This window comes from Eubalaena glacialis, chromosome 3 (assembly GCF_028564815.1).
Source record: "Eubalaena glacialis isolate mEubGla1 chromosome 3, mEubGla1.1.hap2.+ XY, whole genome shotgun sequence".
Lineage (NCBI taxonomy): Eukaryota > Metazoa > Chordata > Mammalia > Artiodactyla > Balaenidae > Eubalaena > Eubalaena glacialis.
In genome coordinates this window covers 158627146-158653196 of record NC_083718.1, presented here as the reverse complement: position 1 = coordinate 158653196, position 26051 = coordinate 158627146, and the positions used below count along the sequence as shown (strand labels likewise).

At 40.2% G+C, this 26051-nt stretch overlaps 2 protein-coding genes across 3 annotated transcripts in view; both read left to right on the top strand.

The window, feature by feature from the left end:
• RNF220 (ring finger protein 220) overlaps positions 1–26051 on the top strand; it is a 214446-nt gene that overhangs the window by 31834 nt on the left and 156561 nt on the right. The window lies entirely within an intron of this gene.
• Positions 11445–12102, top strand: LOC133088647 (oligosaccharyltransferase complex subunit OSTC-like). The gene has a single exon (XM_061186662.1). The coding sequence runs from the start codon at positions 11448–11450 to the stop codon at positions 11895–11897; it is 450 nt and encodes a 149-aa protein (XP_061042645.1). The 5' UTR covers positions 11445–11447; the 3' UTR covers positions 11898–12102.

The following is a 26051-nucleotide window of genomic DNA, read 5'->3' as shown; positions in this document are numbered from 1 at the left end:
GAAAAATGGGCTACTTTATAAGTTGCTGTCAGGACTATAAATAATTATGTAAAACACTCAGCATAGTGCCTGCCTCCTAAATATCTTTCAAATCTGTATATATATATCTCTCCCAGCTCCCCACCTCTCCGAGGCTGCATCCCTGTTTTAAGCCACTAACATCTGTGTTCTGGATTACTGCAGCATTGTTCCTACTGGTCTTTTGCCCCCGTCCTTTCTTGCCCTGTTTTATTCAGAGCAAAGGATATTCTGCAAGGCTGACTTGAACCCTTAACCCCTAACATATGGAGACGGATATGTAGCTACCATTTACTGAGCGCCTATCACATGAAAGGAGCTGGTCTAGCATTTTATGCATTATCTCATTGAATCCTCACAATAAGCCTGTGAAGTAGGTATCGTCATTCACCTTTAAAGAACTAGAGGTTGCAGAGGTTGAATGACTTGCCCACAGCCACTCTGCTAGGAAGTAAGGGGTGCTGTGTGTGTCCAGGTTTCTCTGGTTTCAAAGTATGTGCTTTGTTCCTGTTTCATGCTGCCTTTGCATCAGGCTCAGAGACTGGTGTTGTTAAACCTCCTAATCCTGTGACTAACTCCCTGTGTGCTGATTCTGGGCTTACCACATGGTCTCCTAGGAATCTGGCTTTGCACATCAATTGGCTACAGGGAGATGATGATGGAGGCAAATATCTGGTCATATATTAATAACTGACACTCTAGTTTTATACTTCAGTTTTTTATGACTTAGTGAACATGCATAAAGCTCCCTGGGTTTTCTCAACTCTGACAGGATTGAGTGTCTAGACGAGTAAGACTGAGGGCCAGACTCTGGACTTTGATAAATTTGCCAAGGGAAATACCACCTGGTATGGGTCTTCTGGCAGCCAGCCTGATGCTTCAAGTTACAGTTTTCTGATGCCTACAATTAACCTTGATGACATTGATGAAAAATCTTATATTTGGTTTGAGACTTGACTGCTTTTATAGAATTTTAGCTGGTAACAGAGATGCAGACACTCTCTGCACTTGGTTTCCTGAGACTTAGGCTAGTCTTTGTGAATGGCTGCTCATTTCTTAATGTTTTCTCAAGCATTCAATCAACAAACATGTTTAGAGCCCTATAACAAGGGGGAATACAAAGAAATTTAGTAGTTTAAGATACTTACAGTGTAATGGGGATCATTAGACATGAAAAAAAGAAATGACCAACTATTAAAAATACAAGATCCCAGTACTTTCACATGATAAGCATTCTGTGAATCAAATGGGTTTGAAGTGAGTGTTTGATGTAACATGTGCCTGGAGCTTATGTGGGAGCTCAATAATTATTTGTTGAATGATTGTTGAATGTTGACCTTCTAGATGCGACTCTCGTAGACAACTTCTAATCCATACCTCTAGCCCTGACGTCTCTAACAAGCTGCAGACTTGAGATATCCAACTCTCCACTGGACTGGTTAACCTCAGTGAATAGCCCATGAGCACCTCAATCACAACATATCAAAACTAATTTTATTAACTTTCCCTCTTTGGAGAAGCAGTATAACCTCGGGATTAAGAGCACAGGGTCTGGGATATTGGCTGTACTTATGGCTAAGTGACCTTGGAAAGTCTCTTAGCTCTTCTTTCCTCGTGTGAGGGAAATATAAGGTTTTTCTTCGGATTCAATGAGATAATGGATACAAAGCATTTAACATAGTACCTGCACATAGTAATCATTAAATGTTAGCTATTGTCATAATTTCCCCCAAACTTCCTGTTTTCCTTATTTGGTAATGATATCATTATCCACTCCAACCCTCTCCTTCACCCCTCGCATCTAATTAGTTACCAAAAACTGTATGTTCTACCTTTTTACTATCTTTATGATTCATTCAACATATACTTACTCAACATCTGCTGAATGCCAAACACATTGCCAGGCACAAAAGACACAGAGATGAATATTTACCAGTTTCTGTGTTTGCAGAGGCAGATACATACATAGTTGCAGCCTTCAGATGATCCACATAATGGAAATGCACAAAGTGTGTTAAGAAGAGCCTGGAAGAGATATCTCCTCCGCCTTTCAAAACCAATGCTCTCGCTTGAGCCTGCATCACCTCTTACTGTAGATATTGCAGGAGGTTTTTTTTCCTTCTTCTTTTGATTGATTTTGAAAATTTACAGGTAAAACAGAAATACTTGCTATAATAAATTACAGAACACTAATTACAAAGTACAAGTCTCTTTTACTCTACTTCTTTAATCGACTCCCCTCCATAAAGGTAAGTACTGTCTACAGATTAGTATGTACCCAGACCTTTTCTTGTTTATACATGTGTACATTTATATATTTTATGGTAGATAAAAATATAGTTTTTTACACAAATGGAATCATACCATAAACATACCTCTTGCTTTTTTCACTTAATGATATACCTTTAAAAATTTTCCATTTCGAAATAAAAACAAAAATAAACAAATGGGACCTAATTAAACTTAAAAGCTTTTGCACAGCAAAGGAAACCATAAGCAAGATGAAAAGACAACCCTCAGAATGGGAGAAAATATTTGCAAACGAAGCAACTGACAAAGGATTAATCTCCAAAATATACAAGCAGCTCATGCAGCTCAATGTCAAAAAAACAAACAACCCAATCCAAAAATGGGTGGAAGACCTAAATAGACATTTCTCCAAAGAAGATATACAGATTGCCAACAAACACAAGAAAGAATGCTCAACATCACTAATCATTAGAGAAATGCAAATCAAAACCACAATGAGGTATCACCTCACACCGGTCAGAATGGCCATCATCAAAAAATCTACAAACAGTAAATGCTGGAGAGGGTGTGGAGAAAAGGGAACCCTCCTGTACTGTTGGTGGGAATGTAAATTGATACAGCCACTATGGAGAACAGTATGGAGGTTCCTTAAAAAACTAAAAATAGAACTACTATACAACCCAGCAATCCCATTACTGGGCGTATACCCTGAGAAACCATAATTCAAAAAGAGTCATGTACCACAATGTTCATTGCAGCTCTATTTACAATAGCCAGGACATGGAAGCAACCTAAGTGTCCATCGACAGATGAATGGATAAAGAAGATGTGGCACATATATCCAATGGAATATTACTCAGCCTTAAAAAGAAACAAAATTGATTTATTTGCAGCAAGGTGGATGAACCTAGACACCATCATACAGAATGAAGTAAGTCAGAAACAGAAAAACAAATACCATATGCTAACACATATATATGGAATCTAAAAAAAAAAAAAAAGGTTCTGAAGAACCTAGGGGCAGGACAGGAATAAAGACGCAGACACAGAGAAGGGACTTGAGGACATGGGGAGGGGGAAGGGTAAGCTGGGATGAAGTGAGAGAGTGGCATGGACATATATACACTACCAAATGTAAAATAGATAGCTAGTGGGAAGCAGCCACATAGCACAGGGAGATCAGCTCGGTGCTTTGTGTCCACCTAGAGGGGTGGGATAGGGAGGGAGGGAGGGAGACGCAGGGAGGAGATATGGGGATATATGTATATGTATAGCTGATTCACTTTGTTATACAGCAGAAACTAACACACCATTGTAAAGCAATTATACTTCAATAAAGATGTTAAAAAAATTTTTTTTCTCCATGTCAATACATAATAGAATTACCTTGTTCTTTTAACCCCCAAATGCTATTCCATATTTTGTAACTACCATGATTTATTTAGTTATTTCCCTGTTGGAAGCTTTTCAGTTGCTTCCAGTTTTTTACTATTACAAGCACTGCTACAGCAAACTTTTTGCAGAAATATGCAGTTATTTCTGCAAGTAAGTTTCTAGTAGTAGAAGTGCTGGGTTAAAAGATGTGAGAATTTAAATTTTTATTAAAGTGTGCTCAGTTACCCTCCAAAAAGACTGCCATCCAACAGTGAATGAGAATGCTCATTTCCCCACATCTCATCAATACTGGATATTATCATTCCTTCAATTTTTGCAACTTTAATGAATTAAAAAGCTATACTTATATTTTATAGATTTGCATTTCTGTGGTTACTAGTGGATTTGAGCATGCTTTAATATATTTATTGATCATTTGTATATCTTCTGTGAATTGCCTTTCTATGTTATTTGCCTGTTTCTCTATTAGATTGTTATCTTTTTCTTATTGATTTGAAGGCTTGCATCATTTCATTGTGATATTCTTTCTCTGTTACATATGTTACAAATATATACATATATATTTTAGTCTATTGCTTGTCTTTATTTACACTGTCTTACATAATACAAAAGGTTTTCATATGTAGTAAAATTCATCAGCCTTTTCTATTATGGCTTCTGGGGTTTGTGTTTCTCTCCCAGAAGATTTTATACATATAATCTTTTTCCTCTCAATACTTTCATAGTTTTATTGTCGAAGTTAGATCCTTAATACGATTAAAATTAATTTTCATCAATAGTGTGAATTAGGATTTTAACTTTAGTTTTTTCCTAAGAAAAATTTAATTGTCTAGACACAATTAATTAGTCTACATTTTTCCAACTGATTTGAAATGTCAGGTTGTACATGGGTCTGCTTCTGGATCCTATCCTGCTCCCCGGACTTTTTGGGTCCATTTATTTATTTATTTATTTATTTATTTATTTTTATTTTTTTTATTTTTGGCTGTGTTGGGTCTTCGTTTCTGTGCGAGGGCTTTCTCTAGTTGTGGCGAGCGGGGGCCACTCTTCATCACGGTGCGTGGGCCTCTCACTGCTGCGGCCTCTCCTGTTGCAGAGCACAGGCTCCAGATGCGCAGGCTCAGTAGTTGTGGCTCACGGGCCCAGTTGCTCCGCGGCATGTGGGATCTTCCCAGATCAGGGCTCGAACCCGTGTCCCCTGCATTGGCAGGCAGACTCTCAACCACTGCACCACCAGGGAAGCCCCCTGGGTCCATTTTTGTACCAACACCACACCGTTTTAATTATTGTAGCATTATAGAATGTTTTTATACCTTATGGGACCCAAAACTACATATACTACCATTTTTTCTTTGTCACATTGTTTTTCTTTCTCATAATTTTCTTGACTGCTTTTGTACATTTCCTCTCCCAGGTGAATTTTAGAATAAATTTGCCCAGTTCCATAAAATATCCTATAAGTATTTTGATTGGAATTTCATTAAACTTATAGTTTAATTTGAGTCTCATCCAAGAACATGATGTATTCTTCATTTATTTTTGTCTTCTTTTAAGAACAATTAAGTTTAACATATTTGCACTGATGTTCTTAAGTAAACTGGTAGTTTTCTCCTTCGTCTGTCTTTCCTGCTGGAGTAATATTAGCTTAGTACAATGGTTCTCAAACGTTCTGGTCTCAGGACCCATTTGTACTCTTAAAAATAATTGATGATCCTCAAAGAACTTTTATGTGAGTTTCCTGTCACTATTAGAATTTAAATGGAGAAAAATTTAAAACACAAGAATGTACAAGCATACGTTTTCTTTTTTTTTTAATTTTTATTTATTTATTTATTTATTTTTGGCTGTGTTGGGTCTTCGTTTCTGTGCGAGGGCTTTCTCTAGTTGTGACAAGCGGGGGCCACTCTTCATCGCGGTGTGCGGGCCTCTCACTATCGCGGCCTCTCTTGTTGCGGAGCACAGGCTCCAGACATGCAGGCTCAGTAGTTGTGTCTCACGGGCCCGGTTGCTCCGCGGCATGTGGGATCTTCCCAGACCAGGGCTCGAACCCGTGTCCCCTGCATTAGCAGGCAGATTCTCAACCACTGCGCCACCAGGGAAGCCCAAGCATACATTTTCTTAATTGCCAGAGCAATGACACCATCACATGGCATTCCATCAGTCTCTAGAAAACTTCACTGTACACGTGTATGAGAGAATGAGAGTGAAAAAGCAAAAACATCTTAGTATTGTTATCAAAATAGTTTTGCCTTATGGGCTCCCAGAAAGGGCTTCAGGGATCCCTAGACCATACTTTGAGAACTGCCAATGTAGCAGAATGAGTTATAATTTTTCCATATTTCCTGTGTACTAATATAAATAATCTAGAAATTATTTATGTCTTGAAGGTAGAACTAATCTGTAGATTATTTGGAACTGATGGTTTTGGGCGTGATATAACTTTGCCTACCGTTTCAGTTTCCTCTATGATTATTGTCCTCCTCGTGATTTATATCTCTTCTTGACTCAATTTGTACATTTATATTTACCTAGAAAGTCATGGAATTTCAGGTAGATTTTTATTTTTTATGTAAAAAGTTATGCTTAAATCACAGTTTTTAGATTTTCTTTATGTCAAATATTAAACCCCCTCTTTTATTTTCGTTATTGTTTGCCCGTATGTTTTCTCTTTCATTCTTCTGTTGCTAGAGGTTTATCTGTTTTAAAGTCAGATTTATTGAGGTATAATTTACATATAGTAAAATTCACCCTTTACAGTGTACAGTTCTATGAGTTCTGACAAATCAGTACAACCATGTAGCAACCGGTACAATCAGGATACAGAAGAATTCTGCCATCCTCAGAAATTCCCTCATTCCTCTTTGTAGTCGACCTTTCCTTTGATCCCCAGTTTCTGGCATCATATTTCCTGTTTTAGTTGTTTATTCCTTTTTATTTCTGAGTAGTATTCCATTATATGGTTATACTGAAGTTATCTGTTCACCAGTTGAAGGATATTTGGGTTGTTTCCAGTTTGGGGCGATTATGAATAAAGCCACTATAAACATTTTCAGATAGGGTTTTGTGTGAACATAAGTTTTTATTTTTCTTGGGTAAATACCTAGGAGTGGGATTTCTAGGTCATATGGTAAGTACCTGTTTGACTTTATAAGAAATTGCCAAATCATTTTCCTGTCATTCTCCGTTTACTGGATTTCTATTTGTTTTGTTCTTTCCTTTGCTTCTGTCAAATCTCTTTTTAGAATGTGTTTGGTCTACTCACACTGATTCAGATAGCAAGGGCATGCCTCAAACATAAGATGCCAGGGAGGACACCTCAGTGACAAGACTTGGGAAGTGGTTGAGCAAGATGATATTATGTTTTCTGAATTGAGACACCAATGGGGGTCATAGGAGGGAGAGAAGGAAAATGGGATAGAAAGAAAAAGAGAGCAAAAGAAGAGGAAGTGGAGCTTCCCTGGTGGCGCAGTGGTTGGGAATCCACCTGCCAACGCAGGGGACACGGGTTCGAACCCTGGTCCAGGAAGATCCCACATGCCACAAAGCAACTAAGCCTGTGCACCACAACTACTGAGCCTGCACTCTAGAGCCCGCAAGCCACAACTACTGAAGCCCGCGTGCCTAGAGCCCGTGCTCTGCAACAAGAGAAGCCACCGCAATGAGAAGCGTGCGCACCGCAACGAAGAGTAGCCCCCGCTCGCCACAACTAGAGAAAGCCCACACGCAGCAACGAAGACCCAACGCAGCCAAAAATAAAAATAAAAATAAATTAAAAAAAAAAAAGAAGAGGAAGAAAAGAAAAGGAAACAAAATGGTGCCTGAAAGGGGAGTGATGCATGCTACTCTATAATACCTTAATGTAACATCATGATGTCATGGGAGCCTAGAGAGAGCACTGACCTTGAGGACAGTAGGGTAGGGAAGGTGGGCCAGGAACCATTAATGCAGATCCTGAAAGCCTGTGGTTCCAAAGTTCAGTCTGAGTAAAGATAAGCCATTATGGGCTTTGGAAAAGGGGAATGATCTGATCCCAGTGATTGTTGTGATGGGACTCGGGTTTGGGAAAAGGAAAGAGGCTGGAGGTGGGGCCAGCACTGAAGCTGCTGTAAGAGTCTTGGGGGGTTCCTGGTACTATAAAGGGAAGGAGAAATTTGTGGGCTGGAAAATGTGGTAGGCATCCAATCAATACTTGTTTAATTAATTAATTAAGGAGTTTGATATTTTAAGTTGGTTGCAAGAAATAGAGGTTTGTTAGAACTGCAAATGAATGAACTGGAGATGGTGAAAACATTGAAAACAATATGGAAAAATGAGTAGGTTGAAAGGGGAAAACAATCCTGAAAAATGAATTTAACAGTCTGGGGTAAGGGAAGGAGTTGGCAACAGAGACAGAGAATCAACTAGTCAGAAAGCTATGCCTATAGCACAGACTCTTTGGAATAAACATGGAAACCTAGTGAAGATCAAGGATGACTCTGAGTTCTCTAGCTCCAGGACCTGCCATCTGTCCCTGATTGACCAGAGCTCGTCTAGGGACACCCTGAAGCCAGAGAGTCAAGTGATGAGAAGGAGTGTTCCTGAGGGGGTCTCAGCTTTGGGATGGGGGTGAGGGCAAATTAAATGACCCTCAAGAACCTTTCTAGCCTTGGGATCTTGTGATTCTAGTGAAAATATTGCTCAAGTGTCATATTCCCAGAATAAGAATAAGAACTCTCTTGATTTGGAGAAAGGCCCTAAGTCCTTCAGAGGAAAAGACTAAGTAAAGGCTATTGGGTAACCCAAGCCAAGACAATTACCATTAATCTCTGGAGGTGTTTAATTTAGGAGAGAATGCAGCTCTTTCCACTGCAGAATTTGTGGAATTTTTTGTCCAGTGCTCCTATAATGAGGTATGGTTACTACATGTTGTAGGAAAAGGAAAAAAATCAGGCGGCAGGACAGACGTCTTCTCCCTTCAGATTACATGATTTTTGTTCATAGCTTCAATGACACATTAAGGAAGAATTCAGTTCCCCCTTTACAAGAAAGGCCATTTACTTCTCAGAGCACTGAAAAGCCCATGGAGTTGAGTCCTATGTAAGAAAATAGTGTAGTGTGAAAAATGACATCATAACGTTGCATTATTTATGTAACATTTGTTAGGAACCTGCTAAGTGCTGGGTGCTGTTTTAGGCACTAGAAACACCGTAGTGAACAAAACACACTGAGGCCCTGCCCTCAAGAAGCTTCTGAATTTTGGTGGGAGCACATGGGAGAAAGTATTAACCTCACCTTAGACCAGGGAAAGCCCAAGAGAAGAGTGACACTTGTCACCCTCCCTATCTGTTCTCTACACACAACCAGAAAGATTTTTTTAAATCACAAAACTGAAAATGTTATTTATTCCCTTGCTTTGTTTCACCAATGGCTTCTCTGTGCTCTTCTGAGAAAGATGCAAGTTGCATTAGCATGACCGGGTAGCGCCCTGAGGGATCTGGCCTCACGCCCGTCGCCCACAGTCTCCCTTACGCTCTGCAGTCCTGCCACCCCAGCCTTCTTTCAGTATCTCAAACATGTCTCCCCTCCTGCTTCTGCCTCTGGGTCTTGGCACCTGCTGTTCCCTTGATCCAGAACACGTGTTCTCCCACCCACCTCTTTGCCCCTACCCACCCTTGCCTCCAGCCCACTCTGCCCAGTTAATCCCACTACCCTTCAGATCTGCTCCAAAGTTAACTCCTCAGAGTTTTCCCAGCGTTTGCCTTTTCCTGCAACTTTCGTATCAGCCTGTGTCTACTTTCCTGTCCCCTCTTCTTTTCTCCTCTCCTCCTTCCCTCAAACGTTAAACAAATGAACACAGAAATAGAAAATGGTAAATTGCAATAAATGCTTTGAAGGAAAAGAACAGCTTATAACATTTCAATAAAGACATATAATTATATTATTATATATATTAGTTCATTATTCACACAGATGTCCAGAATCGTGTTGAATAAATGAATGAAGAATAATTATGAGTAAGATTTCTCTCATCGGAGGAGGTAGTAAAGAGAATTCCAGGCAAGGAAAATGACACGTGCAAAGATACAGAAGCATGAATGGGCATGAAGTAATTGGCAAATCACTAGAAATATGACTAAGTGGATTGGCTGGAGTTAAGATTGTAAAGGTGAGGAGGATCCTGCTTGTAACTTTGGCTTTTTTCCCTGTTGGGAGTGGGAGAAGGTGGTGGAAATCAAAGGTTTTTAAGCAAGAGAGTGTTATATTCAAAGAGGGATAGAGAGATAACTGATTCTTCATCTATTGCTATTCCATCCCCCAAATTTTAAATTCTAAAACAGAGAAGTCCTACTCATTCAGCATGGCTAGTAGGATGATTAATCAAAATCAGTTAAAGCGGGAAATCATCAAAAGTACTCCATATGTGTTTTCAACATCTTACTCTAATTTAGAATATACAAATGCACTTGCTAATCTTCAGGTAGAGGGCCAAGGCATTCCCGTAAGTGTGGAGTCTTTGATTCTTGAATGACCGCACCCATATTGAATCGTCTAATTGATTTCAGCAGAACAAGTAACTTAAATATTTCTTATAAAATAACCTTGCCACAGACTCCATGATTATGATTTTTTTTCAGGTTTTTTACATGATAGCATAATGGTTAAGAGCACAATCTCCCAAGCCAGACTGCCTGGCTTCAAATCCTGGCTGCACCACTTCCTGACTAGGGCAAGTTGTTGGCTTCTTTGTGCCTCAGTTTCCTCAATACTCACTTCAGAGAATTATCGTGAGGATCAAATCAATATTTTATATAAAGGCTTAATGTAGTGCCTGGCACACAGTCAACATTCAGTAGATGTTAACTATTTTCCAGTTGTCTCACCCACACCCAATTCAATAGCATTTTAAAGAGACTTTCCTTTATTGGGACTTTCCAAAGCATTTAGTTTAGTGTTCTTAGAAACAACAGTTCTCTTTCTTTTTGCATCACTGGCTTACATAATATTTAATTAAATTATGTAAGTACAGTAACTACTACTATTGGCATAAATAAATTTTGGAACAATCACAAAGACTTACACTCAACTTGTGGAAGTAGATGTGGACGTGCGAGAGGGTAGCCTACTAGCCAGGACCAGGCAGGGTGCTGTGGCCATTAACCAGGGTGTGTTACAGTGGGAAGGGGAAGTTTTAGTGAGCCCAGCAGGTCAGTAAAGAAGAGATCAGTTAAGAGAGCATCTACTCTTAGGTGACAACCTCTATCCTTCTTGCATCCTCTCTCCTTTGCTCTTATAGCTATGCTTTAATTTCATCAATTCCCTAGGCCCATGCCAGACCTGTAATCTTCCTAAGCATCAAAAAAGAGACAGCTCCCCTGTGGAATTTTTTCTTTTTACATCTTTATTGGAGTATAATTGCTTTACAATGTTGTGTTACTTTCTGCTGTACAACAAAGTGAATCAGCCATATATATACATATATCCCCTTAACCCCTCCCTCTTGAGCCTCCCTCCCACCCTCCCTATCCCACCCCTCTAGGTCATCACAAAGCACCGAGCTGATCTCCCTGTGCTATGCAGCAGCTTCCCACTAGCCATCCATTTTACATTTGGTAGTGTATATATGTCAATGCTACTCTCTCCCTTCATCCCAGCTTCCCCTTCCTTCCCCCCCACCCCCCGTGTCCTCACGTCCATTCTCTACGTCTGCGCCTTTATTCCTGCCCTGCCACTAGGTTCATCAGTACTCCCCTATGGAATTTAAAATAAAAACAATACTAACTTATAAAATAAGCATAAGCACCAACATGGAGAGTTTGTACCGAGTCCCGTTCTTAGTGCTCAAATGTCCCAACCTGAAGCTGAAGAAGCCGCCCTGGGTGCATATGCCGTCGGCCATGACGGTGTACGCTCTGGTGGTGGTGTCTTACTTCCTCATCACCGGAGGAATCATTTATGATGTTATCATCGAACCTCCAAGTGTCGGCTCCATGACTGATGAACATGGGCATCAGAGACCAGTAGCTTTCTTGGCCTACAGAGTAAATGGACAATATATTATGGAAGGACTCGCATCCAGCTTCCTGTTTACAATGGGAGGTTTAGGTTTCATAATCCTGGAGCGATCCAATGCACCAAACATTCCCAAGCTCAATAGATTTCTCCTTTTATTCATTGGATTCGTCTGTGTCCTATTGAGTTTTTTCATGGCTAGAGTATTCATGAGAATGAAACTGCCGGGCTATCTGATGGGTTAGAGTGCCTTTTGAGAAGAAATCGGTGGATACTGAATTTGCTCCTGTTAATGAAGTTTTAAAGGCTGTACCAGTCCTCTGATATGAAATATGGAAAAGGATGAAAAGCAGCGGAAAAGAAACATCTAGCGAAAACATAGGAAATGTATTATAGCTTGGACTAGAGTGTCTTCTTGGTATCAGAGACAAGCTTATCAGTATTTTTTCCTGCTGGCCTATACTGACATACCAACGACGTTAAGTGGCATTTTCTTCTTCTTATTTCTTAAAGAAAATATACTTCATTTCTACAACTATAATATTGAATAAAGTGATTATTTTTTACAAACCCCTTAACATTTTTTGGAGATGACACTTCTGACCTTCAGAAATTAATGTAAAATCATGAAGTGAGATCCCATAAGCTGAGAACTCTGGACAGCTGATCAGCTTTACCTGTGGTGCTTTGCCTTTAAACAGAGTGTGTGACAGTGCATCATTTCAGATATGTATGTAAGACTGTTTCCTGAACAATAAGATGTATGAAAGGAGCAGAAATAAATAATTTTTCTAATTAAAAATAAAAAATAAAATAAGCATAAGGAAGTCCAGTAAAGTCTGACTTTTCCCATGATGATTATTTCGGTGCTTTTTAAAAAATTTTCAGATTCTCTCCCCAGAATTGTTGCAGGGGTTCCCTTTGTTTTGCTGGTGCCTTGAGAATATGTTTATCTATTGGGGAATCCAGCACTGCCTTTGACTCTTGCATTTTTTCCCAACCTCTCAGCCTCTGCCTAGAATCACTTTCCTCCCTATCAACCCTCGATCCCAAGATCCATCACTTTTAACTGCTTTCTTGCCAAAATCTTCTACCCCATTTCCTCACATACTTGTCCTTACACAGAACCCATCCAATAGCCCCCCAAACATTGGATATATTGAATTTGAGGTGACTTTTCACTCCCAGGTAGAAATGCCCAATAGACAGTCGAACATAAAAGTCTGGAACCCAAGAGACAGAGTAAAAGTAGATAAAGGGATTTAAAAATCTGCAACACATAAGTGGAATTTGACCCCATGTATGTAGGTTACATCACCAAAAAAGGGCATGTTGAGCAGGAAGAACAATGGCTGAGTTAAGAGCTCTGAGGAACATCACTGTGTAAGGGGCAGGGGAGGCAGGAGCTGCCGATGACAGAGGCAATCTTGACACGCAACGAAGCCTGAACCCAAGGCAGGAGGGCTTGAGGAAGCGATGGTTACCAGTGTCAGACATAACAAAGAAGTGAGGTAAGATTAGACAGGGCCTGGCACCTGGTAGGTACTCCAGTGCATACTTCTTCACTAAATAATACATTAGGACTGAAATCATTAGGATGGCATTGGTGATCTTGGTGCTAGGTTTGAGTTTCCAGAGAAACAGACCTTGAGACAAGGATTAGTTTATTTGAAAGGTGAGGGAACACTGGGAGGTGGGAGAGAGTCATGAAATGGGGCCCAGGAGCAGCCAATAAAGGATGAGTTATCAAGCCAGCAACCACTGTGGGCAATTAGCGTTAATCCCGCCTGGAAAGCTCCGGAAGTCAGTGCAGAGCACTCAGCTCACAGTTACCCCTCGCAGGAGTTGAGGGAGCTGGGGTATTATATACCGACTCCTGCACGTCATTTGTTGAGGGCTGCTCTTAGGGACATTAACTTACTGATGTTTCCAGCCTGATACTTGGGCAGCAAAGCAGACCCTGGTTGCACGAAAAAGCAAATGAATGCAGGTGCTGGCAGTTGGAAGTCGGGTGTGCACTCAAGTAGTAAGGAAAGGGATATGGACAGAGTGGCAACAGCACCTTGGAATCTGCAGTTTCAGTGGCAGAAGCTAGAATTCTATGGACTGGTAGTAAGTTGGAGGTGAGACCTGGAGGTGATAACTGTAGATAACTATTTCAAGATGCTTGGCTGAAAAAAGAAGATAAAAGATATGTCAGTAGGCTGACTCAATGGAGGGCAGAAAAGAAGAGCAGAATATAATGGAAGATCAGAACCTCCTGGTGATGGTCATTGAGGAAATTCTCATTTTCCCCTTCTTAGAGTGAGAAGTAGCGAGCTGCTCTAACTACTTCCCACTTCAGGGTCCTTCTTCAGCTTCCTTAGATCAGCATCCAGTGTTTTTTCTGCTGGGTTTTGGGACCTGAGTTCCCCCACTGAAGAAGCCCTGCTGAGCTAGTCTTTTCCAGCCTCAAGGTCCCAGAGATGCTAAGCCTGAAGAGCCAAAGGGGTAGACTGACTGGGGGTGCTGAGCAGACTGGGGCAGGAGTGAAGCCCAGTGGCCAGACTCTGAGCCCATGGAGAACCACAGGGTCCTAGGAGAAGCCTGTGGGCTTTTCCACAGAGTAGCTCCTCGCTTGCCTGGCCTTCCTCTCTCATGTCAGCAAATCACAACAATAGGTTTGGTTGAAGCATAACAGGCAAAAACCACAAAAGAAACATTCTTGTGACATTCATCTAAAGTATGGCTCTTTATTTGATTGCTGTCTATCTCAGCTAAAGCATAAGCTCCTGAGGGCAGGGACTGTATTCATTTTAGCACTATTGTATCCCTTGTGCCTGGCACATAATCAGTATTCAATCAATATTTGCTTAATGGGGAAGAAAAAACAAGTAATGCTGTCTATTGATGGTGCCTAGACCAATAAGAAGCTGAGATTTTTACCCCCCCAGAAATGGATTTTCTATGAAGCTAATGAAATTTAAACTTAAGGGCCCCTTATTTGCATGGGCTCCTAGGAGAGGCCTTCATGGTCACACTTTTTAAATTTGCAAAAAAATACCTTAATCAAAGCTGAAGATGACCACTGTTTCCACTCTAACTTCGTACTTCTCCTCCTGTGGAGTGGCTTTGAAGTAGCTGTGGGTGTTTTGGGGACCTGGTTAAAGGGAAGTTGAGTTGGGAATATAGTTTGTTTATTTGGATTTAATGGGATCTATTTATGTGGTTCACAGTCTCTTCTGTGCAGAGTTAACTTACTACTGGCTGTCCTGGTGTAGAAGTGGCTCTCAGGAGACCTGCTACTGCCCACTATGCTAACTCACTGGGGACCAGGACACAAAGGTGCATGGCCAGAGCTTCTATGGGCATGAATGTGCCCTAGGGTACCCTGCCATGGAAGAGAAACAAGGCTAAAAATGTATCGATCCAGAAACTAGTCATCACATATGTAAAATTGTAAGTGGAAATTTTAGTTTTTACTGATGCCTGGTCAAAACAGAACCTCTCACCTATCAGGAATATATTTCTTAATGCAGTATATACAGTGATAAATGTATTATATATTTTTTTCTTTTTTTGATGGGAATCACATGAGATAGAGTTTATTAAAATTCCTGTGTTTATAGGGCATAAACCTGTAGCAATGCTACTAATAATAAGCGCATTCTTATGTGAAGTTATGTTTTACACATCCCCAAAATATTGACATCACTGAAGATAACATAAAACTCTTAATGTGCGCTATAACTAGGGCATCAATAATAAACTGGTAAAAGAATGTCAATAAAGTCCAAAAGTATCAGGAAAATTTGAAATGCCCTGAATGCCTATAGGAAGGAAACTTGATAGATGTTTCCTCAAATTTCACAATAATCCTTTAAAAAATTATATAACAATACTAATAGGGAGTTTTGAAGCTGAAAGAAATTCCCTATATTTTCAATAATAAAGTTTGATCAATAATGGTAGATAAAAGACTGAATTATATTTCCCTTTTCTGTACAGAAAATTACAGTTAAAAATTGTTGTTCATATGAAGAGTTAATCAGAGTATGCAGTCCATTAAAAAATTTTGTGATGCTTATGATTTTCCTCAACTTTAAAAATTTTGTAATTTGTTGTGCTATCGTTTGTCATTCTGAATACTCACTTTTGAACCTGATTTATATGTGTAATTTTTTAAAGAGAGCTCTCAAAGTTGTACATGCTAAGCTTCAAAACATGGATCTGCTCCTGTATCCTCCGTCTCTCTTCCTGGCTTTAGGTGATTTTGGAGGTGAAGCAACACAGTCTTTAGAGTCGCAACTGTAGATAATTGGTGTATGACTAGTTGCCATGGAGACATTTTAGATGATGCCTGACCTCCTTTTTTGGTTTATAGAATAAATTGAGTTTCTAGAATTAACCAGGAGCTGAGGACCACTCCCTTCTGATACACTCATGGAGCCTGAGTTTTAATCTTACCCAGCTTCTTAATTCTAGAGTCTCTCTGAGCACAGGCCCCAGGGACAGACTCCTTCTTCCTTTGCCATTTGGCTGGCTCTAGAATGGAGGCAGAGATGAAGGGAAGAAGGGGGAAGAGCATCACATGCATTCTAATTCTAATTTGATGTCTCTTTGGGGGCAGTGCCTCCTAATTGGTCCCAGTTGGTACATCTTGTAGGAAATTTGGCAGAAATGAGAAAGGAGAAGACATACGATGACCGGTTGCAGTTAGTGGGGATATTTAGCCTGGAGAAGCAATGTCTCTGTTGGAAGCCTGTATCACAGGTTTGAGCTTTTGTCACAACATTGTATAACATGTCTACTCAAAACTTGGTGCCATAACGTGGTGGGTGTTTGTTTCTTGAATGCACAGGTATGTGGATCACTGAGCGTCAGCTGATCTCAGCTGGGCTCAGCCGGGCGTGGCTTCAGGCTGTGGGTTAGGTCTGTGTCTGCTCTATGTGTCCTTTATCCCCCTTGAACCATCAGCCACCAAAGGCGTGCTCTTCTCATGGTGAAAGGCAGAAGCCCAAGAGACTGATGCCAACCGTGCAAGCATATTTCTAGCCTCTGCTTGCACTATGTCTGCTAACATTCCATTGGATGAAGCACATTAACGGCCAAGCCCAAATTCAAGGGTAGGAAAATCATCTCACCCTGCTTTGAGGGCAAAGCAAGTCATATGGGCAAGGTAACATCAGTGGGGCAGGGAAGATGGAGGTGGGGGAATGGAGGGGGTGAACACTTGGTGAACCATTATGTAATATATAAAAGAAAGAGCAGATTTCCTCACCTCTCAGTCCTCAACTCACCAGAGTCTATCCTCATTCCCTGCTTTTACCAAAATCACTGTCTTACTTATTTTGCCTCATTATACATAGAATCTGATTCTTCTTCATTCTCACTGAATTGCTTGCCTGCATTGCTACTGTAGCTTGCTAACTGCTCCCCTTGTCTCTGGTCTTCTCCTTTTCCAATTTATCATTCACAGAGCTGCCAGCTATTATCAGCATCTCATCAGCATCAACATTATTGTTATCTATTTTGCATTACACTTACTGGTTTATGTGCCTGGCTCCTTCATCATACTGAGAGCTTCTGGATGGCAAGAACTGGGTTTTATTTATCTTTGAATCTCCAGCATCCTGCACTGGGCCTGACGTATGTAAAACTTCAATAAGTGAATATGGAAAGAAGGAAGCAAAGAAGAAAGATGGGATTCCAATTTAAGCCTATATGACCTTAAAGCTTAAAATCTTTCTACTCTACCATAATTTAGCCTTAGTCACAGATGTGTTGCTGATAAAAACAAGGATAAAGCTCAAACTCTCTCACTCCTACACTGGTGGAAAAGCAGGCTACTTGATCTAGATTAACTAAAGATTGTTTCTCCTGTAATCGCAATAATCCTTCCTGATCCTAATTCTTCAAAGATGGAAAGGTCTAGAAGCCACAAAAATTTTTAAATGGCCATAAGCACTTTAACTATGTGAAAAGATGCTCAACTTCACTCGGAGAGAAATGCATATGCCATTTTTTACCTATCAGGTTGGCAGAGATCAAAGAAGTTTGTAACGCTGTACTGGTGAAGGGTGTGGAAAGAGGTACATAAATTGCTGATGGGAGTGTAAATAGGTTCAACCTCTAAAGAGGGCAATTTGGCAATATCTATCAGCTCTTTATGTACTGATATGGCAGGGTCTCCAATAGACCCTGTGCTGTAAGTGCAAAGGCAAGATGCAGAACACGGGGCAGAGTTCCCTTCTGTGTGCGTGGAAGGAAGAAAATCAGATATACGTATATGCTGTTTTTGCTCAGACAAGCTCTGGAAAGATATATAAGAAACTGTTAATAACACTCCCTTTTGAGGAGGTGAATTGAGCTGGAGAACAAGGCTGAGAGGAAGATTTCTTTTTCATTGTATATTCTTTTGTATCTTTTAAGTTTTGTTCCATATAGAATAGAATTGTTTAGGTGACAGAAACGCTATCAGAAGATCAACAAACTGGAAAACATTTGTAACATAATATGGCAAAGGGCCAATTTCCTTAATCTACAAACAGTTTATAAATCAGTTAAATTAAGACAGAGGGAGAAGAAGGGAAGGGATATAAGAACTAGTTTCAGAAAGAAATACAGATGGCCAATAGTTATATGAAAAAGATGCTTAACTCATACATTATTAAAGAAAATAAAGGAAAAATCAGAAGGAATGCTTCAGAGAAGAACTGAGCTCTGTTATTAGATGTGTTTTAGGAGAGACTAAGTGACCAATTATTAAAGTTGTTTGTTGAGGGGTTTCTTTCAAGCATCTGATAAAGGAAAGATTTCTAGCATCCAAAGGAACTAATTCTTTCCAATCCTTAGGGTCTTTAATTCCTTATGGTACCCAATGGAGGGGTGTTGACAAGGCCAAGCAAGCAAGCCTAGGGAAAGAAGGGAAAGGAAAATAATGGAAGTTCACCTAAAAGCACAAAAATCTCAGAAATGGAAGGGATCTTGGAGCTCATCTTTCAAACATCCCACCTAATACATCGTCTCTTGGGGCACAGTTCCAGATTTGCCACTTAATAACACTGAGCAAGCTTATTACCAAATCATTCATTCGTTCAATAAATATTTACTGAGTTCCTTCAACGTGTCAGGCACAGCCCCTGTCCTCATGGAGACAGACATTAATCAAATATTTATTCAAACAAATGTAAAACTGCAACAGTGGCAGGCTATGAAAGCCTAAGGGCGTGATATGACCCAGACAGGGATTTTAGGAAAGTTGAGCTAATTAGGCTGAATAGGAGTTTAACTATGCACCAGGGAGAGGGAAAACATACCTAGGCAGAGCCAACGGCATGCACAAAGGCCCTATCAGGAGGGCTCACGACAAGGCCTACGACGGAAAAGACTGAAAATGGTGATAAGCCTGTGGTATGAGGCGAGGCGGAGGAGCTAGCAGTCTGGCCTTAAGGAGTCCGTCATGGAGAGCCCGCAGAGGGTTTAGGGAAGGAGAAAAAGGGGACAAGTGCCTTGATCAGATTCACATTTTGAAACTATTAATCTGGCTACCTAGTGGAGAATGGATTGGAGGGAAGCAAGAGCAGATAGACACAGGTGAGTTAGGAAGCAGATGCAATAGACGAGAGAGAATGGTCACTTAGGTGAGAGTGCTGGTGGTGGAGCGATCTGGGCAAATGTGAAAGAGGTTTAGGAAGTAAAATTGACCAGACTTGGTGATGGACTAGATCTGAAGACTGACAGAGAGGAAGGAACAATAATATTTCCTAATTGGATAGATGGTGGTACCATTCACTCAGACAGAAAACAATGGAAGACAACTGTTTAGGAGGAAATCTCAGAGTTCAGTTTAGAACATGCCAAATACGAGGTGCTTTTGAGAAGACACATCAGTCAGTCGGCAGCATTTATTTATGGAGTGTGTACTGTGCAGCTGGCAGTGGAATATACAGGTTTATTGTTTATTTGTGAAAAAGAAAAAAAAAGGATAAACACAATTCCCCTTTTTTTGAGGCCCTTGCTGTTCCACTATTATATTGTCTGTTCCTTCTTACTTCTGTCATTTGTCTGACTCTCTCAACTCCTCATTTGTTGGATGGAATGATCCAATACCACACATTTATGGTTTCTTGGCCTATTAATTTCTAAAGACCACTCTACTTCACTACGTAGTCCCATGGCCACACCATGAACCTTATCACTCAGAACTCAGCGACCTTGAACTTCTTTCACTTTCAAACTATACCCTCCTATACCTTCCAGCTCTCCCATTTTTCCTCCATGTCCATGTCTTCCTCCATTTGCTGTCCCATTTCTTTCCTTCCATTATTTCCAAGGCTTTTAAAAGGACTTCCTTCCTATTACAGCCTGACACATAGCAGACATGTAATAAGTATTTGTTGAGAGAATGAATGTCTACTTCCTTATCTTCCATTCATCCCCCAACCCGTCATGGTCCAGTGTTGACCTCCATCACTCCACCTTTAGACCAGTAAGGCTTCCTAATTACCAAACCCAATGGATACTTTTCAGCTTTGTTTTATCCGAATGTTGCTGCCTTCCTTTTAAAACGCTGTTTCCTTAAGTTCTGCATTTTCTGCCTTTCTGATCACTTTTTCTTCATATCTTTTGAGGGATCTTAACCCTCAAGGATTGTCTTCCGCCTTCTTCGTTTCTCCTTTACACATTTTCCCTAAACAATCACATCAATTCTCTCTGTTGTTAATCCTGAAATATCTATGTCCAGCTTAGAACTCAAAGAATGTGTCTCCAACTGCCTACTGGATATTCTCACCAGGCACCTATTAGGCATTTATTAAATATTTGTTAAATGAATGAATGAAAATTCCATAAGCACCTCACAGTTACCATGTCCAAACAAGAAATCATCTTTTCCTTGCAACCCACTCCTCCTCTTTTTATGTTTCTTATTCTGATTAATGGTAGCATCGCCCATCTAGTCACCAGACTCCTTACTGATGTAAGGAGATCTGATTACTTTCACCCCTAAATGTGTTTGACTCTGTCTCCTCCTCTCTGTCCCCCCTACTACTATCCTACTTCTGGCCCTCATCAGATCCCTGCTGGCTTTTCCTTTCTCAGTCTTACCATAGCTCACCTAGATTATTCCAGTAGGTTTAAAATTAGTCTCTCTGGCCTTTATCTTGCTCCTCTCCAGTCTTTTTTTTTTTTTTTAATGAGATAAAAATTTACATAACATAAAATTAACCATTTTAATCATCTTGCAGTGTACAACTCAGTGGGTTTTAGTATATTCACAACGTTATACAGCCATCACCACTATCAAATTCCAGAACGTTTCCATCACTCCAAAAAGAAACCTTATATTTCCCAACTCTCCCCCTTCCTCCATCTTTTGACAACCACAAATCTACTTTCTGTCTTTATGGATTTGTCTATTCTGGACATCGCACATAAATGGAATCGTATAAGGTGGCCTTTTGTGTCTGGCTTCTTTCATTCAGCATAATGTTTCTGAGCTTCATCCACATTGTAATATATATATCAGTACCTCATTCCTTTTTATGGCTGAATGATATTCCATCATATGGATATGTCACATTTTGTTTATCCATTTATCGCTTGATGGGCATTTGGGTTATTTTCACTCTTTGACTATTATGAATAATGCTGTTGTGAATATTAGTGTACAGGGTTTTTTGTGGATATATGTTTTCAGTTCTCTTTGGTATATACCTAGGAGTAGAAGTGCTGGATTGTATGGTAACTCTGTGTTTAATATTTTGTGGAACTGCCAAATAATTTTCTATAGTGGCTGCACCATTTAAAGCTGCCATTCCTGGGACTTCCCTGGTGGTCCAGTGGGTAAGATTCCATGCTCCCAATGCAGGGGGCCGGGGTTCGATCCCTGGTTGGGGAACTAGATCCCTCATACATGCCGCAACTGAGTTCGCATGCCACAACTAACAGAGCCCACATGCCTCAACTAAAGATCCCGCATGCCGCAACAAAGATCCTGCATGCTGCAACTAAGACCTGGAGCAGCCAAAATAAATAAGTAAATAAATAAATAAATTTTTTTTTTTTTTAAAGAGCTGCCATTCCCATCAGCAGAGTATGATGGTTCCAATTTCTCCACATCCTGAACAACACTTGGTATTTTCTTTTTTGTTTGTTTGTTTTAATAGCCATCCTAGTGGGTGTGAAGTGATATCTCATTGTGGTTTTGATTTGCATTTCTCTAATGACTATTGATGTTGAGCATCTTTTCATTTTTTAGCTGTCTGTATATCTTCTTTGGATGTGAAGTCTTTTTAAAAAGTAATCTCTACAAACTATGGTGAAATGCAAAACGCAAGAAAAAAAAGCAATCCCATCATGGTACTTCAAAAATTTTAACCCCTCCTTATTGCTGAAATAATCAAATAAAAATTTCTTAATGTAGTACACGAGGCCCTTTCTGCTCCACCTCTTCTAACACTCTCCTCCTCATTCTTTACTTTTTAGCCATATTGAACTGAGGAGAGGTTGGGGGGATTTAACTTTTGTCTCTTATTTTGTCAACCCAGTCTCCAACAATAGAGGATGTTCAACCAAAGTTAAGGAAGAGCCATCTGACCAGTGGAATGATAAGGTGGGATTAGGATACCTGCAAATCCCTGCTGGTTTTTCCTTTCTCACTCTTATCCTTCTTGTCTTGCTTCTTGGCAGCACTCACTTTGCCTTAACCAAGCCATATAAGTCCTAGATGGGACTAGATTCACGTCTCTAGACCTTTCTGGAAGGTTCTAGCTTTTAGGTCTTCCTGGGCTGTCAGGTGTGTGCTTCCTCCCGTCCCTCCACTTTCTTGGGACTGTACAACCCAGGAGGAGGCAGGTGGGCAGAGGAAGAGGAGGCGTTGTTTTCTGCAGGCCCCTTCCCTCTCTTGTGCCTGCAAAGGGCTGGAAAGTCAGCTTCTACTGTGATTATGTTATAATTTAAGGCAGTGAACATGTGCTCTGCTGGCGGCTATAAAGATTCAAATCATAAAGTTTTACAGTGGAACGGTTTCTGTAAAAGCATCGTTAGGAAGTGGGAACCATGCCTTTAATTCTTATGACATATGGGACTGCCTGGTTTGTTTTGGTTTCAGTGGAGTTTAGTAGGTGATGGTCTGACTAATTAAAGTCAGGCCCTCTTCCTCGCCACAATGCTGTGCCTCATCTGAGGACAATGTAGGAAGGTGGAACTTTTCTCCCCACTCTGTTCCTTATCTCAGCTTATCAGGGACACAGAACTCTTAGAAATAAAGAGTAACCATTCAATTACTGAATATTTTTAAATCTCCTAACCTATCAGGCTTCATTCCTTGGGGAGTCCATGTCTTCCCTTTACTGGCCCAGGAGCAAATCTAGGCAGTGAACCAAGCCTAACTGAGATGATTGCCTTCAGGGGGATCAGCTGAGAAGCCATGTGGGCCCAGTAACTAGGTCAACGGTAGAAACAAAGAGAATAATAATATGGTAGCTGGCTTCACCAGCTTCCACCTAACTGACTTGCCAAGGTAACCAACACTCTATGCTCTGTGAAACACACTAATGCCTACAATGTACTCTCGCCTTACGGTTACTGTCAATTTTGCTGTTACACAGTGTGGCCACTCACAGCTTCTCCCACCAGCTAACTTGTGTGCTTATCAAGACTCAGCTGTACTTGTTCCTAAACCTATTTTTGCCACTGGTAGCAGTTATTGTAATTGCCTCATTTCATTAAATATTTTGTAAACTGAACAATATAAAATTGGAAAGAGGTGTTGCTTGTTGTTGTTGTTGTTGTTGTTTTATGAAAGTCAAGTTGAAAATTCAGGTGAGTTTCTAAAATAATTGCTGTTGAAAGAGGTGTGGGTAAGATAGATTGAGGAAAAACATCACAACAATCTAAGAATCTGCACTCTAATTTCTTTAAGTTCTTGTTCCACTATAAAAAACTAAAACCAAGAATTGTAGACAATGCATTATGAGTGTGATTTATGCAGGAAAGGTCTGGAAAGCCAGTCAGCAGCACGTGCCCTGGGCTTACATCAAAAAATTGGAGAATGAATATACATTTATATACTTTAAGTTAAAATAAAATGTTCAGGTAAGTGTATATCTTTTGTAAGTGATGTTCTGCTTTACAGGACTTTCTGGATAATCAACCAGTGTGTTGGACAAGAAGGTTTCTTTGTAATAGGATTTATCATTTATTGGTGCCATTATTGAGTGTGTTAAATCGTTACAGAGGAAGGCATTGCTGTCCCCATTTCACAAGTGAAGAAACTGAGGCTTAGAGTGGTTAAACTTGTCCTAGTTCACTCAGAGACAGTGACCATCCCAGGTCTGTTAGCTGTAGAACCAAGAGGAAGAAGACACAAAGGCTAACGTGGAGTACATGAGTAAACAGAACAGCGGAAGAGGTATTTGTGTTTGATAAAAAGTAATAATAAGTATAACCTGATAGACTGCTGGGAATAGAAATTGTTATCATCGCTTTGGAAAAACATAACATTATCTACATTTATTCAATCAGTATCTATTGAGACACCCACTCTGTGCCAAGCACTGTTCTAGATTCTGGGCATAAGACAATGAACAAAACAGACAGAAATCCTGACCTCATGCATTGCAGCTGACATTCCTGTAGAGCTGAGTGCTTAAAAGTTCCATCCCTAGGCATATTCCCTAGAGAAACTTTTGCTCACAAGATGTTCACAGCAGAACTGTTCATAATGGCAACAAAACAAAGCCTGTAAATAACCCAAATGTCCATTAACAGGAGAATGGATGAACAGATTGTGGTATATTCATGTAATTGAATACTATAGAGTTGTGCAAATGAAAGCATTACAACCATATGAATCAACACAGAGAACTCTTAGAAATATAATGTTGAGTAAGAAAAGCCAGTTGCAGAAGAATACATATGGTGTGATACACTCATAAAGTTCCAAAGCAAGCCATATATTGCTTAAAAACATACATTTTTGGTAAACTATAGAGAAAAATAAGGATCTGAGGAGGAAAAAATCCGGGATGGTGGTTACATGAGTGGGATAGAAGAGATAGGAAGATGGAATCCAGAAAGAGCACATAACTATTAGTGGTCATGTTCTATGTCTTAAGTTGGATGGTGGTCCACAAATGTTCATTTATTATTTTGCTTCATATCATATATGATATGATATCTGTGTATCATATAACTCAGATATAACATTTAATACAATTTTAAGCCTCAAAGAAGGAAAAGAAAGTAGAAAAGTATAGAAATTGAAGTCAAAGATCTTGACTTGGAGAAGCTTGGGGTTAGGAAGCCAGAAAGCCAGACCTCCAGAAACAATTCACTTAGCGTGGTAGCTTGTACCAGGATCGAGGTTTTGGGTCTTCTTTCCTCCCCTCCCTTACAAGAGGACATCCAGGCTTACAAGAGACCCCAGTGTGCGGTCTGTGGCCTCAGAAATATTGCAGAGACTGACATTGGGACCTTGCAGCAGGGGCAACAGATGCTACAGGGAGGAAGCTGGAGGTGGCTTGGAGAAGATATATGCTGGAGTCACCAGTGTGTGGGCTTGGAGCCATCGGGGTGATGATACCCTTGGGCCTCAGGTTTCCACCGTAGCTTTGAACCAAGCTCTGTGTGTCTGTGTGTGTTTTTGTGGGGAAGTTTATGTTTTTGGAGCAGATAGAATACACCAACCAAAGTTTGTGAAAAAATTTGCCCTGGCCTTGACAGAAACAGCAGATAGCCTCACCTGCATCCGTCTTTGACCCCAAGTCATAATATTTGTCCAGAAGCAATGAAACACAGTGATGTACAAGGAGCCCATCAGTTAGATTGGTTGGTTTGGTTACCAAAGAGGCAACCTAGTTCCTTGGGAAACACAGCTCATTAGGAAGGGAACAAAACAGTTATTATTAAAAGTAAGAAGAATGGAAATAAATTGAATTACATTTTTAAAGCTGCTTTCTGAGTAGTACAAAGAGTATGCCAAGTGTTCCCTAACATATCTCTTGATAACCTACTATGCACCAGTCTTAATCCTAGACTTTGAGAATGCATTAGTGAATAAATGGACATGGTCCTCTCCTTTACAAGGCTTATAGTCCAGCGGGAAACAAATAAGGAAACATAAATATTTATTGTACAAATGAGGATGAGTACTATGAAACAAATGGCACAAAGATATAGAATAATTGGATGGTCTACTAAGGGTGGTCTCTGAAGAAATGCATTTAAATAAAGATCTGAAGTTAAGACCTGCAATGAGCAAAGCCATGTTCAAAAAGAAGGAACAGGTTATTTTAACAGTCCTGAGGCAGAAAAGTGCTTGTTGCATTTGAAGGATGAGAAAGAACTGGGGGCACCAGTGTTTTGAAGAATAAGAAAGAACCAGTTAGCTACTGCTATGTAATAAACAACTACAA